The sequence below is a fragment of the Diuraphis noxia genome, unplaced genomic scaffold (assembly GCF_037042655.1).
Source record: "Diuraphis noxia isolate RWA-SAM2 unplaced genomic scaffold, SU_Dnox_SAM2 contig0005, whole genome shotgun sequence".
NCBI classification, from domain to species: domain Eukaryota; kingdom Metazoa; phylum Arthropoda; class Insecta; order Hemiptera; family Aphididae; genus Diuraphis; species Diuraphis noxia.
In genome coordinates this window covers 37,700,841-37,719,373 of record NW_028301715.1, presented here as the reverse complement: position 1 = coordinate 37,719,373, position 18,533 = coordinate 37,700,841, and the positions used below count along the sequence as shown (strand labels likewise).

Below are 18,533 nucleotides of genomic sequence, written 5' to 3'. Positions count from 1 at the left end.
GATACGAATTTAAACATTAGTGCATCTGGAAGTCATGTTTTATATCGCGATCAAAAGGAACGTCAAACTCAAATATAATGTCATAATATTATGATTTAAAATTTGTATTAATACTCTGACCTGACTTTCTTCAGGTTTTATACAAATACATTTTAATAACTGAAAACGCATTTTAATTTTATACATTGGATATAATTATAATTTGTAAAAAATGAGTGAATAAAATTAGTACAGTGAAACCTCTAAATACCTGATTTTTTTATCACTTTAAAATGTTATCTGTTATTCAGATGTGTCCGCTTAACAGAGAGTTCAGTTTGTAGACATATTGTAGTTGGTTCTCACTAAAAGTCTGCTATTGGAAGGTTATTGATTCAAAATCAAAATAATTTGCAATTCAATATCATTATATAACTACTATTATTACTTTAGTATAGTAATAGGCAAAGTTCAAAAATTCAAAAATGCCAAAACATGTCTTTATTTTATTTGTAATTATATATTATTATTATCATATCGTTGACATGATTTTTTTAAATATACCTATTTAATGTAGATACCTATTTTTACTTTGCATCATGAATAAATTTCCTCAGTAAAACGGTTTCTTGGATCATTATTATTTTTAATTCAAACAATAATTCATAAGCTATAATATATTATCATTTCAAGTTTCTCGTGATTTTGTCTTTTTCAAAGATAAAGCGTACTTAATTCTTTGCACAGATTTTGAATAAACTCGTTCATTTTTTCCTCAGAGTCCTTTTTATTGGATTTTATCTAAAAATGAATTATTTATGTTATTATAATATTAATTATGTTCTAATATTTAATTTACATAAGTGAATAGGTAATTTATAATAGCTATAAGATAAAAAATAATACATTGTTAAATAACCTATATTTTCAGCTAAACAAGTACGTATATAATATACTGTGTTAGAGCCTTGTAGGTATACATTAGCGACTTTGTCATACGAATTACACTCATTATATCTAAGTGCGTTATTTTTTATTGTTATTCGAAAATTAAAATTTGAGATGGTTACGTTACCTTACAACATAAAATCTCACCACGATAATAGTCGTTTTATAAAAACTCCATTCTTTAGGGCAAATAATGGAAGATCGTTAATACGAAATAGTAAATATACTATCACATACAAAGTGAAAAAATAACTTTACCCAGCGTTTCTGTATACACTTGGTTATATATATATATATAATGAACTAAATATAGAATACAAATTTATTATTGACAAACCATAATTTTCTGTACAAGCGAAGAGTAAGTATTTTTTATACGTAGAGATAGAGCTGTACATATAAACAATAATATGTATGTAACAATATTAAAAGTTACATTTTATACATATTATATTCAAATATAATTAATAATTATATATAATTATATATAAATGTACGAATGAAAATAAAAATGCTGTCACGCATGTTTTCGAGAACCACTTTTCGATTGACATACGGTTTTTTTTTTTTAATGAGCATTTTGTAGAGCAGATTTAAAGCATAGTTTTATGGGCTCAACTTCTATCCACAAAATACTGATGAAAGATAAAATAAAGGAATAAACTGGTGGTGTCATCTGTTAATTTAAATAAAATTAGAAAATATATTTAATTTATAAATTAATATCTGTCTGTATGTCTCTTATGCCTTCCTAAACCGTTCATCCGATCGCGATGAAACTTCTGTGGTGGGGTTTAGACACCCCAGGAAAGGTTTCTAAACTATTACGAACAAAATCAAACGAAAAAAAATGTTATACGTCATACACGTGTTTCGTGTGTGATAAGATTTAATGATAAGCTTTGTAATCTTCTATAAGTATGCGCGAATTATGTCCGATCGAAACGAAACTTTGAAAAGTTGTTGAGTACACTTCCACGAAAGTTTCTGGCATATTACATCCTGGAGTATTGCAATCTGAACTGGGTTACACCAAAACCGAGATTCGCCAATTATTTATATAACATCATATTTTGTATTAATTGTTCGCAATCTACCGCAGACAGATTGCTAGCCTATAATAAATTATAATATACTGTTCGCATAATGACAGGCAAGTCTCAAGGGCATTGTCGGGCGGGATCCAGACCGACTCATAAATTTATTGACTCTATTAACCTCGGAACCATGATTTAATTTTTGCTGTATAACCTTACTTCGCCCTTAAAAAAAAAAAATTAGAAATATAAAATATTGTGCTCTATATGAGCATCATGGTTTTAGAGTGCCTAAGTTCACGGGATCAGCCGAAATGGAAAATTCACCTTTGGCGGATTGGATATAGGCGATAAACACTTGGTATAAATCTAAGATGGTTAAAATTATATTCAAAACTTTTCTGATATCTCTAAAAACAATTTGAAATGTTCATTAAATCGTCAGTCGAGTAGTTTTTGATTTTATCTAAGCTAAAAACAAAAATTTTCTTTTACATAAAAACCTTATTTAAATTATTAAACTCTTAAATGAGCAGAATCATCGCAGCCCTCATGTGATGTGTTTACCAACGAATGGTATTTAATTTTAATTTGTATAGATATTACATCAATACCTCTTCCAAATGAACCGATGCTTTCTCGTAGACATTTAACAACACGTCCTGAGCCTTCCAAATCTGACGATTCAACAACTGGTTGGCAGACTTACTATCGCGCAACTTCATCTGAGCTGTATGCAAGTCGCAATCTATGGCTTGCAATTCAGATAAGTTACTATCGACATTGATCACACGCGATATTCGAGCCATCCGACCAACTGTATCCTTCTCATGCCGCCGTATTCCCTGCAAATCTTTCCCGTTCCCTAGTTCACTTCCCAAGATTCTCACTTCCTGGTGAGTATTATGAGGCAGCACGTCGACGTACTATAAAAAGAGGTGGTTCTTGTTTTTAGAAATATATATTTACATTTTAATTTTCATAGGCGTAACATATTTAAAAAAAAATATATATATATATATACATATAAATATTGGAAAACATTATGTTCGAGTCTTAAATACCAATTTCGAAAACCAGAACTTGATTAAATGCACAGGAAAAAAAGCGGGAAAGTGGGTATCGCTCTGCTGTACATTAGGTGGTGGGGTGGACGTCTGACTAGGGTAGGTTAGATTTGAATGCAATGATAGACATCATTGTATACGAAAAACGATTCTGAACGGAGATGATTTGTCAGTCTAGGATATATTATATTTAAATATTGTCATAAATTCTATTTTGAAACAAATATTTTATTTTTCAATTAGGAAGCATTTTGCATAAGGCATGGTTAATCAATTTTTCCAAAAACATTGCATGTAGTTATCATAATTCCTAATACCTTATATTATCATAGATATACGTATACCTGGTTTGAGGATAAATCGTTATCATTACGCGATTTCATAAAAATTTAAAACTCAAACGCTCAAAACATTTTTCCTATAATGACGCTTCAAGTTTTCTCTATAGCTATTTGAAGCAAAACTTATGGAAAACTTGGTGTTAAATTTTATAACCTTAGATATAAATACACACAATATTATGAATTTTGAACTACAAAATAATTTGCAAATATTCATGGTTTTGACGAATTGTTGTCAATATTTGAACTTCAACTGCTAATAAAAATTTAATTTGAATTTCTGGTGGACATTTTTTTTGTGATAAAGATTGAAAAACTTGTAAGGAATCTTATAATACATTTTTAAATCTTAGTTTAAAAAAGAAAAATTTTTATGAATTTCTAGCTTAAAATAATTTGTGATTTTTACGTATTTTGTCAAAATTCAAACTTTGAATGATTATAAAAAAAAATTGTAACTATGAATTTATTTTATTTTTCAACTGCTATTGTAATAATATGTTAAGAGCCTTGTATTAAATTTTCAAGATTTTCTACCTGAAAAATAAATTTTTATCGATTTTAATTTAAAAAAAACTAATAATGATTGAAAATTGCATGTACCTATGAATAGTTCAACTTAAGTCAAAATTTTTTAAAAATTTCATGGTGAATAGAATATACTTATATAAACATTCGGTGAAAATTTCATGTATCAATGGTCATTCGTTTTAAAGTTACATCAAAAATCAAAATCGATTTTGTCGAAAACTGATTGTACGTAAAATTTCCTGTTTTTCCGTTAATTTTTAGTTTGTTTATCCCGATTATTTAGAAAAATATTAAGAATTTTATACTTTTGATCCCCCAAAGTATCAACTAGATTCACTTTCTGATTTAACAAGGTACTGAAGTTAAAAGTCGAAGCATTTTTACTGCCCCAAAACGTAATGACAAACACTAAAAAAAATATATTCATGGTTTTGACGAATTTTTGTCAATATTTGAACTTCAAATGCTAATAAAAAAAAATTGTTCCTATGTATTTTTATAATTTTTTAATAGCTATAAGAATAACTTATGAGGAACTTTGTATTAAATTTTCAAGTTTTTTTGGTCCTCCAACATTTTTTTACCGTCACTTAAAAAAAAAAAACACACACATCATTGTAAAATCAATACATTCATCACTTCGTTCAGAATCTAAAATAGGGGTGAACAGAGATTATGCCTAGAGATTCACATTAAAAATTATTATCGATACAATTTCGATCTATAATAATATAATAATATTATTGAAATGTGTAGTATTATGTTGGTGGGTCGAATGATTATATTCAGCTGAGCTTACGATTTTTTCTTTAGAATAATCATCAATATTTTTTCGTTTGATGATTTCTCGGTTCGATTTAGATAATTCTTTGAGTACTTCATTAAGCACCTTATTTTCTTCCTTCAAATCCATGTATTTTTGTTCGTGATTCGCGTTCTGTTTATTGCCTATGTCCAACTATAATTATTGGAAATGTATTTAATTATCAATATCCGAAATAAATAAATGTAGATACCATACCATTTCTTTAAGATCAAGAACTTCTTTTGTACTCGCCCCTTCGACTGGACATTCAACCGTCAATGATTGTTTTTTCATATGTACCGAGAAATCTACACATCGTTTTAACATATTTCTTTTCTCACTAAATTTTAAATAAATAATAACAATTGATTATACAGTTATCAATTAATATTAAAACTACATAGAAATGTCTATACCTTTATTATTTTATAAATCAGCCACGTAATAATGCTTACATTTGTTCATTTTTAAATTTATTTTCCTCCAGATTTTTCAATGCAACCTTATATTTTTTATCCGCGATTACATTTTGCTCTTTAATATTTGTGTATTTCTGTTCGAGTACTTTTGCTTGGTTAGAAAATTCATGCAATTTATTTAATCTTCCCACTGATGTGTCAGGAAATATTTTTATTTAGTTTTATACCACGTAAAAAAGTTTGTAATGTTGACATATTACATTCGTATACCAAAATATAATATTAATATTACTTTTTTAATATAATCATTAGGTACGTAGGTAGGTAACTAGTAACTACAGTATATCAGTGTACTACCCACCGTATATAGCAGTAATCGATTTAAATTTTCCCGCTTCTCTAATGAATTCATCATGTTGTTCTTTTAATTTACATATACCTTTTTCTTCCATAAAATCGAATTCCTATATAACTTTTAAGCGTGATTGATTTATTGTCATTAAAAACATTAACATTTAAAACTATCGAAATAATTGGTCATACTTGTTTTAGCTGAGCAGTTTCCGCCTTTAATAGCTTTTCAAAATTAATTTTCTCGTCCAAAATCTCCTTTAAATATTCGTAATCATTTTTTAACTTGTTATTTAAGCGATTGAGTTTACCTTTAAATTTCTCTTTTTTATTATTAAAACCTTTGATCTCATAATTTAACCTATGGTTAACATATCAATAATAGTATTTTTACAAAACACAGTTTTTCATTTTGTAATGACAACTAAATATATCATTCTAACCTAGTAATAATTTTTTCTTTAGCATCAAATTGGATTTCAAAAAATGTCTTGCCCACTTCATTAATTTTAATTTCATCTTGATTAATTTTAGATTTACTTGTCTGAATCATAATAGCTGTTTATTGAATTGAAAATTAAAAACAAATATTTAATACAGTTAGTATGTACGATCGCGAACTATATAAATCACTTTAATGACAACCGAACAATGTTAAATCAAAAAACTTAATTTTAACTGTATACATAGATACAGAACATATTATTATTTAAATACATGAGCCAGGCATACAATTCTGAATATTCTGAAAATATTTTGTTTTTATATATAATATAATTCTATGGAATATGAATTTCAAATAAAATGTAATATCAATTATCAGTTATATATGATCAATATTATTAATTATTAATTTTATATAAATATTCACAAATATAACACAGTTAGTAAACAAGAATTATTATTAATAATACCAACCTACATTTTAATGTTTACCATTAACATATACCCCATTGTATTTATATTGTATTATCATTAATCAATGATATCCAACTCAAAACTGAATAATATTTACAATTTATTTTGATTAACAAAATTATTTAAATTAAATAAAAATATTATCTAAGCAAAACTGATTAGAAAAATCAAAACGACAAGATTTTTCTAATGAAACAAATTACTTTTTTAATATTATTTACACTGACACAAAAATGTATGTTATATATAAATAAATATTATATATATATAAAAATAATAATATAATATTGGTATATCATTATTTTCATAATATTTTATAAGTTATTCTTGTGCGGCTCTACAAATTGAAATTTACTTACAAAGAACAAGAAGTGAATACCATAAACCGATCGAATTTAGTCGTTTATTGTATATTATTTTGTATGTACCTACCGACTACCGAGTAAGGTCCGGTAAGGGTTTACCATTGTTTTTGCCACATCGTGAAACATGAGGTGGTCTAAACCACTAGCTACGGCTTTTTATGATGTTTAAGTATCGCATGAATTTAAATAGTTTTATAGATATGCTAAGCAAAACGAGAGATTTAGAATCCGAAATTTTTTCTAAGCACAAAACTCGAAACTATTACTAGACAGAGTAGAAAAAAATTATCCCCACAACCCTTTTCAACAACTGCTTGGGGTTTTAGGACTGCAGCAATTGGATCGACACGTAGTATGAGTGAAAAACTTTTATGTGGCAGAAAAACAATTGCAAATGAACCATAACTATATTATAATATTTAATTAAAGGACTTCACGAGGATGTACAATCATAATACATCGTTTTGCAATGTTTGACTCATGTATATACGAATCTAGAGTTATCATGTATCCACATAATAAAATAGTTAGGGTTATTTTCAAAAACAAGACAACTCCAAAATTTGAAAATACTTAGATTTTAAAAAGACTCTCGATGAATCCGTGTAAAAACAGGACAAATCACATAATATGAATCATCTTATTCATGAAATAAAATATAAATGTTTGGACCTGTCTTTTTTTATTATTTTAAGATTACACACCTGGTAGTTCCAAGTAGCAATCGATTCCTAAACGTTTTTCTAAAATGGGCTTGTCTGGTTGCTGTACCTGAGAGCTTTTATCGTACAAATATAATATTATTACAATGTATTTAGACATCACGAACATACGTAGAACATTTCGCGACGACGATTTTCACACGTCGACTCGCGAACACAATATTAGTATTATTATTATTATTATTATTATATGGAACGAGACCGCTAAAATTCAGACAAAATTATACTTAATTAAAGCCACACACGACGACATCATTTTGGGTTTCATGTTGCGTAAACGGAGATCAAATGATCGAGAACTTCTAATGGTTATAAATTATATTATATATTATTATAACGCCCGACTGAGACGATTTCCAGACGTTCTCATAATATGTGGTAGGTCGTAGGTATATAGATTTATTGTTCACATCATCATCACATTAAACCTACATAATGACGACGTGACTGCTGCGGGATTCTTGATTCGATACAATTTCATATTATGTACTCTTGAATCTATGCATACCGAAACTATAGTTAAAACATAATATCATTTTATTTTAGGACTAAGCGATATTCTGAAAATGTCGATTCTTCAGCATTTTATTGATTTCATCAATTATTGAATATGGTGCAATGGTAAAATATATTTTGTTACTCCATCATAGTATTCATAGGCGTGCGCACGGGGCGACCCGGGTGAGCCCCGGCTCGACCGGAATCTTTTAAGGGGCATATAATAACATAATTTCCAATGTATGTAGGTATATATAAATATTTAATTATAACAAAATGTTCGAGGAGATCATTACAACTTGACGATTTTATTTGTCGTAATAGTAAAATAAAATTACAAATATTTGTGTACCATTAAATCGATTTTATCGATTTATTCATTTAACAAAAACACTGTGCAAAGTAATATGTACTATAATATGGTCTATGATTAGCGAGTTAGCTGGTTGGTTAGCTTAGTTAACTCGTTAACTGTACAATTAGTTCAATCTGTAGCAGGAATGATTCGTCTAGAGTTTACACCTTATTACCTTAAATGATTTCAATTCTATCAACATTTGCTAATATCCCCGAAGAGATGTGCATTATCTGAGATAAAGCTTTTAAAATATTTACCCGCTACCGATGGTAAACCGAATAGTAACACTAATAATGAATCAATTCATGAATGGCTAGAATATATGAAAGCAAATAATTACATAAAATCATTTAATGGATTTTTTACTCTACTGAAATTATTCAGTGTAATACCAGTTACAAGTTGTTCCTGTGAACGGGTATTTTCTAAATTAATAATAGTAAAAAATAAGTTAAGGAGTACTATAATACATCAAGACCGACTTAATAGTTTATTATTAATGTTTACTGAACAAAAACTAACATCTATAGTATTTATATTGACATGGTCATTGATGAATTCAAAATTATTGGAAATAGGAGAATTCATTTATAGTTCTTTAAATATTGAATGTAATAACTAATAATACATTGTAATATATGTAATATAATATTATGTAGGTATGTAAAAATTTTTGTTCATTAAACCAAGTTTTTATTTTTAGGTATTGTGTTTTCTTCATAAGTAGTATAAAAATGAGAGTTCTAGCCACTCATCCTGCTGGCTCATCCCTATACCATCTTGCGCATCCCGACCATATTGTGCGCGCATCCGAGTGCGCCACCCACCGCCGCCGCCCTCATCCGCATCATGCCGCCGGATCGCGTACGTGCGTGACTTATATTATTGTTATCATATATCACATGTTATCATACATTTAATCAGTTATCAATTGTTATCACTTATCATATCATCGTTATCATTTGTTATCGAACGTTAATCAACAAATAGTGAAAAAACTGCAAAATAACTTAACGGGTATCGAACCCGGACCTATCGCCTCCCGTGCGATATTATTTACCACTAGGCCAGCCGACCGCATGCTTTTAAATTGTTATTTTCACCTATTTAACCAGAGTTTGTACATATTATAAATTTAAACCACACGGACTATACTGGTCATATTATAATATCATAAGGATACTAATAGCTTGCAGCTGCGTACACAAAACAGCTAATGAATACACCATCTTAACAATAAGATACATTTCCTGCCATTAGTAGGCACATTATCCTTATTCAATTAAATATCAATATTCAAACACATTAATTAGCGAAAACTATTATTATTATTGAAAAACGCCATAGCCGTCTCCACATTTAGCAAATGGTCAATTAAGCACGTTTGGCGTCGTATTGACAATAAGAGACATTAAGTAGGTATATTTTGGCGATGTCTCGATTATTTACAATAATAGGTATATTATCCGTATTCAATTAAATCATTCCACCTGGACATTAGTGACTTTTAACTGCCAAATGGCAGTAATAATCACAAATAAATGCCTTCTTAATGTGCCCTATCGGTCGCCTGGATGTCGCGGACTCTTAATAGCCGCTAGCCACCACCACCACCACCACCACCACCGCCACCCTACCCCACCCCCATTAACTGCCAAATGGCAGTAATAATCACAAATAAATGTCTTCTTAATGTGCCCTACCGGTCGCCAGGATGTCGCGGACTCTTAATAGCCGCTAGCCACCACCACCACCACCACCACCACCACCACCACCACCACCGCCACCCTACCCCACCCCCATTAACTGCCAAATGGCAGTAATAATCACAAATAAATGTCTTCTTAATGTGCCCTACCGGTCGCCAGGATGTCGCGGACTCTTAATAGCCGCTGACTCTAGCGCTACAAATGTTTCCCACTTTATATTTCTGATCAACAATACATTTAAATACTATACCAATTAAATATCATTAAGTATATCACACTACCCATCCCGCAAAAATCTATCCCGCCTACTTAAATTTGCCTATATATGTTATAAAAGAGTCCTCAGTTGCTCAGTCTTAAATCGTCGTGCGTATATTTATCATTCTGTCTTAAATCGCCGTGCTTATATTTATCGTTCGATCCGTTTTAAATTGCCGTGCGTATATTTATCGTTCGCCCCGTCTTAAATCATTGTGCTTATATTTATCGTTCATCTCGTCTTTTATTTTTTTAAAATGTTTCAATGCGAGCAATGTCCTTTGAAATTCAGCTATAAGATTAATTTGCTCGCTCACCGAAAAACACATTTATCATTTCTCAAATGTCAGCAATGTACTTCGAAATTCACGACGAAACGTAATTTGGTTAGGCATGAAAAAAAGCATGCGGGTGTGCGTTACCCGTGTACTAGGTGTTCCATTACATTCAGTTACAAGACCAACCTTATCAGACATTTAAAAAAATTTCATGGAACGTCTTCCCAACATCCAGCACCGTTGATGGAAAATATTCAGATCGCGCCACACATTTCTGTTCCCAACATACCAGCTGGAACGTCTTCCATGTATCCAGGACCTACCACTCAAAACGATCGCTTATTAACAGTACGAAATAACCAAACTACTCCCTTATCAACTGAACAAGATAATGTGATGGATGAATTTTTGGGCAACCTTGATGACGATGAATGTATGGAAGTTCTAACCACCGTCGAAAATCTTGGACTCTGTGATACGGAAGGTTAGTAATTTAAATATTTATATAGACTGGGTATTGGGTAACTAGGTTTTTTTTTTTCTTAAAGACTCATACACTACGGGTGAAAACGGGAAACGCGTTTCTTCGGACAACACAAAGTCAGCTATTATTGCAAAAAAAGTGCGCTTGAATCTAGTACAGTCCCTTGGGTTTGTGGAAATCTCGTCTTCGTCGAACCGTACAGTCACCTGGTATTACGTTAAAAATATCAGTAATATAGAAAATTATGTATACTTCCTTGATTCGATTAAATCCGAACTTGTCAAGCTATTAAAATCAATCGCGTGCAAACATCCTATTAAGTTCAATTTAAAGCTAGAGGCAACATATAATATTCCAAACGTAGAATATTCGTCTGAAAACCGTGCTTTTAAAACTTCAGCTAGGGCGATTTTCACTGATACTGGAGTACAAGAAATCGTTGAAGAGGCATTTACAAAATTAATGACAGAGCAAACCGAGTATTCGAGCAAGGGTAGTGGCTTTACTTTACAGTGTATAGACGGTTTAATGTTAGGTGTATATAAATATACACCTATGGTTGGGTCTTCCTACATGGCATTACCAGATCCAATAGAAAAGAAAAAAGCCACTATCAACCCGCAAAACCTGGACATGCAATGCTTCAAATGGGCAATTCTCGCCAGACATGTTACAGGAAAAAATAAAGCTTATGTTGGTGAAAATTATTATGAACACGAAGAACGGTATAATTTTTCTGATCTTTCGTTCCCGACACCTCTTCATCAAGTAAAAATATTTGAAAGGAATAATCCGAACGTGTCTGTAAATGTTTACGGCATTGAAAAGCAATTTCAACCACCAAAAGTTGTTAAATACCAAGTATTTCCATTAAAAGTAGTAGATGAAGAAAAACCCGAACATTTCGATCTACTATTAATATCAGACGAAGATAACAACCACTTTAGCTACATCTCAAATTTTTCTAGACTCATTCGCTCGCAAAAGACCAGACATAATGGACAAACAATTTTTTGTAAACGGTGCTTCACGTCATTTGATGGTCAACAACAGTACAAATATAAATTGAATGGAGAGGCTGGACTAGCGCAACATAAATTAATATGTGGCACTCATAAGCCCATACTACCTCAGATGCCTGAACCGGGAACAATGCTAGAGTTTACTGCGTGGAAAAAAACACAACGTCATCCAATAGTCATTTACGCGGATTTTGAAGCATTGCTAAAAAAAAGTGATGAGAAAATTGGAGAAAAAACAACAGCTTTTCAAAACCACGAAGCGATGAGCTATGGATTTTTGGTTAAGGCGAATGATGACATACCACTCGAACTGCTTGAAAAATATAATATCCCAACTTCACCAATAATTTATCGTGGAAATGAAAACAACCAGGACGTTGCGAAACATTTTGTTGATAGTATTGTGGAAATAGCTGAAAAAATAGAAAAACTGCTCAAAACAAACACCCCTATAATTTTCACCGATGACCAACGAAAAGCACACGAATTATGTTATACATGTAATCTATGTAAGACCGAGTTTTCTAAAGAAAATCATAAAGTGGCAGATCACTGCCATTTATCGGGAAAATTTAGGCAAACATTATGCAATACATGTAACCTTAAGCTCCAAAAACCTAACTTTGTACCGGTATTTTTCCATAATTTATCAAATTATGATGCACATTTTATTGTGACACGTCTTGGCTATGATTCAAACACTATAAATGTTATTCCGAACAGTGAAGAAAAGTATGTCTCATTTTCGAAGTACATTAACAGCTCCTTTACAATAAGATTTATCGATACATTAAGATTTATGGCTTCCAGTTTATCAAAACTTTCAAAAAATTTAATAACTCCAAGATTCGAGAAGTTTAGATACACCGCAAAATATTTTTCTACTCAAGATATGTCACTCGTTACTCGTAAGGGGGTATACCCTTACGATTATACAGACAATTGGAATAAGCTTGAAGAAACCAGCCTACCATCAAAGGAAGATTTCTACAGTTCATTAAAAGAATCACATATAAAAGAAAAACACTATGTCCATGCCAAGACAGTTTGGAACCATTTCAACTGCCAAACACTTGGTGAGTACTCGGATCTTTATTTGAAAATCGATGTGCTGCTGTTGACTGATGTGTTTGAAAATTTCCGAGACCTCTGTTTAACCACATATCACCTGGATCCATCATTTTACTATACGGCACCTGGATTTTCATTCGATTGCATGCTTAAACTTACGGGTCAACGGCTTGAATTGATTCATGATTATGACATGTTGCTGATGATTGAGAAAGGTAACGAGATTATTTATGTTTAAATTATTTATGTGATATAATATTTTTGATGCCGTTATAGGAATTCGAGGTGGTTTAACTCAGGCAAGCATGAGATATGCAAAGGCAAATAATGAAAAGACATCAGATTATGATCCAGGACAACCAAAATCATGGCTGGTTTACCAGGATTGTAAGTATAATATCATATATAATTTTATATTAAATTTAATAATTTAATTATTTAAATTATAGGTAACAATTTGTACGGTCACGCAATGTCACATTTCATGCCATACGGAGGCTTTAAGTGGGTTGAACCCAAACTAGATGGGTTAAATGATTTAGACGAAAGATCGCCAATCGGTAGGATATACGAGGTTGATGTTTCATATCCAAAAGAACTTCATGACAAGCATAACGACTTCCCATTCCTGCCAAAAAATAGTGTTCCGCCTGGCTCTAAGGTCAGGAAACTTATGGCGACATTAGATTCAAAAAAAAATTATGTGTTACATTACCGGAACCTTCAGCAGGCCATTAAAAATGGGCTCTTAATTGAAAAAGTAACATATTCTAATATTTTTTATCCATTTATTACATATACAGTTTTATTATAGGTTCACAGAGTTGTACAGTTTGTTCAGTCAGACTGGCTTAAAAAATACATAGAATTAAACACCGAGATGTGGAAAAAAGCGAAAAACAACTTTGAAAAGGACTTTTTTAAACTTTTAAATAATGCCGTTTTTGGAAAAACCATGGAATCAATGCGGCGGAGAATTAAAATGGAGCTGGTGTCTAGTGAAAAACGTTTGCAAAAACTTATAAACCGTACAACATTCAAACACTGTACTACATACGATGAAACTCTCAACGCGGTTTCATTGGAAAATAAAATAATAGACTTTTGCAAGCCTATTTATATAGGTAAATATACTCACAATTTTCTATTAGTAAATATACTCACAATTTTCTATTAGTAACTATATTTTCTATTAGTAAATATACTCACAATTTTCTATTAGTAACTATATTTTAATTATATTTTTATCAGGTTTTGCAGTGTTGGAAATTTCTAAGACCTTCATGTACGATTACCACTACAACGTTATGCAAGCCCATTATGGAAGTAAAATTAACCTCATGTATACTGATACAGGTAAATATTTTCAAACTATTTTAATTTTCTTATATATTAATTTATTTCGTTATTTTAGATTCATTGGTATACTATATTCAGACTGATGATTATTACAAAGACCTGAAGAATAATTCCAATTTACTCGATCGAATGGACACATCAGACTTGCCACAAGACCATCCATGCTACATTTCCGAACGAAAGAAAATCCCAGGTCTGTTTTCCGATGAGACAAAGGGAGAGGTTATGACACATTTTTGTGCACTCCGCGCAAAGTCTTATTCATATAAGCTTAATGGGAAGGAGAAGATCAGAGCGAAAGGAATCCGTGGGCATGTGGTTAAAAACCATATGAACTTCAACGATCATTATCGATGTCTGTTTGGAGATACAACCTTGGATACAAAGACAAAGAATGTCTCTATTCGGTCGTTTAAACATGAATTGAAGACCATTAAATCTATCAAATCAACATATAATAGTTTTGACGACAAGAGGGTTATCCTAGAAGACAAAATCCATACCTTGGCTTACGGACATTACTCATTAAAGTAAATTTAAAATAAATTATTTTTAAAATAAATTATTTTTAAAATTATTTTACTTATAATATTTATAATTTTATAGGGAAGATGAACATGAACCTAGGGATGAGGAATGACCAGATCGCGATTTTTCAGTAGATGCTGGTAGTCATGAGTGGGATGAATCAGATAAAAATTTTATGAGAATGCTTTTACGGGAATGCATGCCCAAATAATTAAATAAAATGTATATTTATATTGTAAATATCACTTGAATAATTTTTGTATATATAATGTAAATGTTAGGTTACCCATGTAAAATAAAAACGTTGTAAAAATATAATATTATTATGTTTATTAAATAAAATGTATATCATTTTTAAGAATTATTTATAAACCATTTCCTTATAGCAAATACTTTGTAAAATGTACATTGTTTTGGATTAAAATCCATATGAAAAATACAACAAGGTAAAGTTTCATCATCACATATTTGATCCAAACGAGGGCAGCCCAAGTCTTCAATGTTGACGAGTGCGACGTGTGGTATATACTCCATAAGAACTTGTTTTTTCTGTTCGCCTTTGACGTAAATGCATCTAAATTTTAATGAATTCAATATTCTACCGACTTCTTCATACTCTATGTCACCGTATTCTATAGATAGTTGATGATAATTACGTTCCAGCCACTTGTTAGTTTTACGACTTTTGTTATCCTCCATGGATTTTGAATGTTTAAAAATCCAGTGTTGGGTCGCCCAAGTTTCTGTGTCTACTATAGACATTTCTTTAATCATGTACTTATTGTTCAAGCCAAGAACGCATTGCATGTCCAAGATGGCTGAAGACATTATGGCTTGTCTTTATAATAAGTTTCTATAGTGTTAAGACGGCTCAGTATAGCTGGTATTATTTTTTTAATATCATCTATACTTTCTTTGATATATTGTAATGATACTTCGCCTCTTGTCATATGCTCTGTAATCTCTATGCACGTTAATTCTAACTTTTCTGTTTGTTCCTCTTGAAATAGAATAGATTTATGATTTTCTTCAAGTAAATGCTCAATTTTATCGAGTTTATTCGAATACGATTTAACAACTTGTTCGAGATTTACTAAAAATTTATTAGTTTCACCAGACTGAGAACTACCAAACACGTTCATGTCTACAGCTAGACTAACACTATTTTCTAATGTCACTTGTATTTATCCAACTATTGTGCGCATTATCGAAACCTAACCATTTGACGAAAATTTTGTTCCCCTTCTTACGTATAATTTTCTCTACTAAATAGTCATTTGGATAGTTTGTTTTCAATATTTCTTCTGAATAAAAGCAGCCAGCAATTGGTTTTCCAGTATAATCTTGTAGCTGATAAGTAGTGGGAGAAGTTTCATTAATTTTGGTAACTTTAAATATTTCTGTAGACCAGCTCGGTAAATAGCCTTCTGCAAATACACCTTTATATGTGCTTACACGAACATTATCACCAACGTTAAATTTAATTTTTCCAGTAATAATTTTTCTTTGTTTAATTTTTACTGACGTAGGATTAGCATCAGCTTGCACTGGTGTCATGCCTATGGTCCTGTGTTTTGAATTGTTGTATTCGTTAATCAATGAAGGTAAAATAGAAACCCATTCGTGTGAACCTCGTGCCGTAAACTCTCTAAACATTTTTTCTTTCAATGTGCGGTTGAAACGTTCTACAATACAAGCCTTCATAGTACTGTACGTAGAATACTTGTGTATTTTGTGCTTCCCCATCAACGCGTCAAATGTTGAATTGTAAAATTCTTTACCATTATCGAGCTGTAATAGTTTTGGTGAGCGTTTGAGCAGTATTTTAGACATTGCACTGGAAACTTCTTTAGCAGTTTTGGATTTTAACGCTATTGCCCATGCAAATTTAGTAAAACAGTCTATAACACATAAAATATACTTGTAACCTTTATTTTTTTTCGAATATGGTATCATTTCGACCAAGTCGGCTTGCCATAGATCGTTTTTGCTATAAACATTAACCCTACGCCTTGTATAATTTTTTCTAGCTGGTTTGTGTAATTCGACTGAGATTTCACGTTTAGACATTTGGAATATGTTTTATTATCCCTGCTTCACGCAATTCTTCGAAAATCGAGAGTATTTCGTTTGAAACTCCTGTATTACCAGCTGCTTTTGACGCTAATAGTAACTTCAACCTTTAGACTAGCTCGTTAGGGTCGTTCCAGTATACTAAATTATGTTTTTGTAATTTGACTGACAGTCCAGCGCCCGATGGAAACAGATTTTGGATTAAATCCGTGTATTTATTCCCACCTCTTTTAATTTTTGTCCCGTCTGCTGTGAGATGGGCCGACGTTTGAATTAATATTGATTTATATGTTTTTAAATCGTTTTTGGTATACAGCTTAGGGTTTTTTGAAAATATTAAATTACCAAGTCCTTGTGTTAGTGGATATGACATATCTTCAATAGTTAGCGTATTATCAACGAGTTTAATTTCTTTTTTACCCAAGTGTACACTTCCATTTGATTGTATTTTAGGCCCATACGTTTTGTCTATATCGTAAGACTTATACCAGTCGTTTATTTTGAATGAATCCCCAACACTATGTTCTATGCTGTCTTCATTAACGGATGGAGCTTGAAATGTTGATGGATCGAATCGTTGTTTCAATGGTTCGATAATCGGACTTAATGTTTCCGATACTAATGAATGAATTTCTGCTTTTCCTTGTTTTAATGCCGTATACTTGCGTTTAATATTTTCTTTGGCTTTAACCAGTTCTCCGAGTACATCACCACTGGCAGCCATGACTGTGAATGAAGCATTTCCACAATAACAGCACTTTATATAACGACGAATGTGTCGAATCCATGACGATATCGTCCGTTGTCACGTTCACAGTCTTTGTTTATCACGATAAACTCAAATCTTCCCAGACGCCAACACGAAGTGCAAAAGTCTTTAAACTCCGAGTATGACATGTCACCAGAGCAATGCTCATTGTATACATGCTTTAAATTAGTCTCATCTTGTTTGAATAATACAATAAAATTAGCATTATCGCGCAAAAGTTGTTTTGGCACTTTTGAATAACTCTGAGCCAGATAGAAAACATCGACTAAATTATGACGACCTCTGGAGAAGTAAGTTCTCGCAATCTTTTGGTTTTCAGTAATAATATCGTCGAAAATAAACACAGAGTTCGGTAAAGCTTTCTCAGGTTCAATAACTTGTTCGTTTTCATAGAATGTAAATAATTTTATACCATCAATATCTGATAATATATCACTTAGCATTTTATATTTAGGTTGATCCAATGTTTTTGAATATATGTATACGTTGTGAAATCGTATTCCGTTTATATGCGTTAATAAGGTAAATATTAAATTAGTTTTCCCACAGCCAGAAGGGCCCACGATAAGCGCACGTATCGTATTAGGTAGAAGCGCTCCATGTCTTTGTTTCATAAACGTTGTAGGTGGATCCACGTTTTCAA

The 18,533-nt window shown here is 31.3% G+C and overlaps 2 protein-coding genes and 1 pseudogene across 3 annotated transcripts in view; 1 reads left to right on the top strand and 2 right to left on the bottom strand.

Annotated features, from left to right (window-relative positions):
• The window catches only part of LOC107173706 (calcitonin gene-related peptide type 1 receptor-like), a 153,703-nt gene that overhangs the window by 118,920 nt on the left and 16,250 nt on the right, over positions 1–18,533 (bottom strand). The gene's annotated exons all lie outside the window — the stretch shown is intronic.
• Positions 677–7,583, bottom strand: LOC107173705 (uncharacterized). The gene is made up of 9 exons (XM_089228549.1): positions 7,466–7,583; positions 5,922–6,036; positions 5,671–5,839; positions 5,489–5,591; positions 5,164–5,317; positions 4,925–5,048; positions 4,694–4,861; positions 2,579–2,857; positions 677–780 (listed from the first exon to the last, which is right to left on the bottom strand). The coding sequence occupies exons 1-9, from the start codon at positions 7,581–7,583 to the stop codon at positions 694–696; spliced, it is 1,317 nt and encodes a 438-aa protein (XP_089084675.1). The 3' UTR covers positions 677–693.
• On the top strand, positions 10,564–15,259 carry LOC149055278 (uncharacterized; annotated as a pseudogene).

Excerpts from the sequence above, each read along its gene's own strand:
- LOC107173705 (XM_089228549.1), bottom strand. The coding sequence starts at position 7,583 with ATGTCTAAATACATTGTAATAATATTATATTTGTACGATAAAAGCTCT. Across the intron at positions 2,858-4,693 it reads AAGAAAAAATCGTAAGCTCA|GAAGTGAGAATCTTGGGAAG; the intron begins GCTGAATATAAT and ends AATACTCACCAG. Across the intron at positions 781-2,578 it reads CATCGGTTCATTTGGAAGAG|ATAAAATCCAATAAAAAGGA; the intron begins GTATTGATGTAA and ends ATTCATTTTTAG.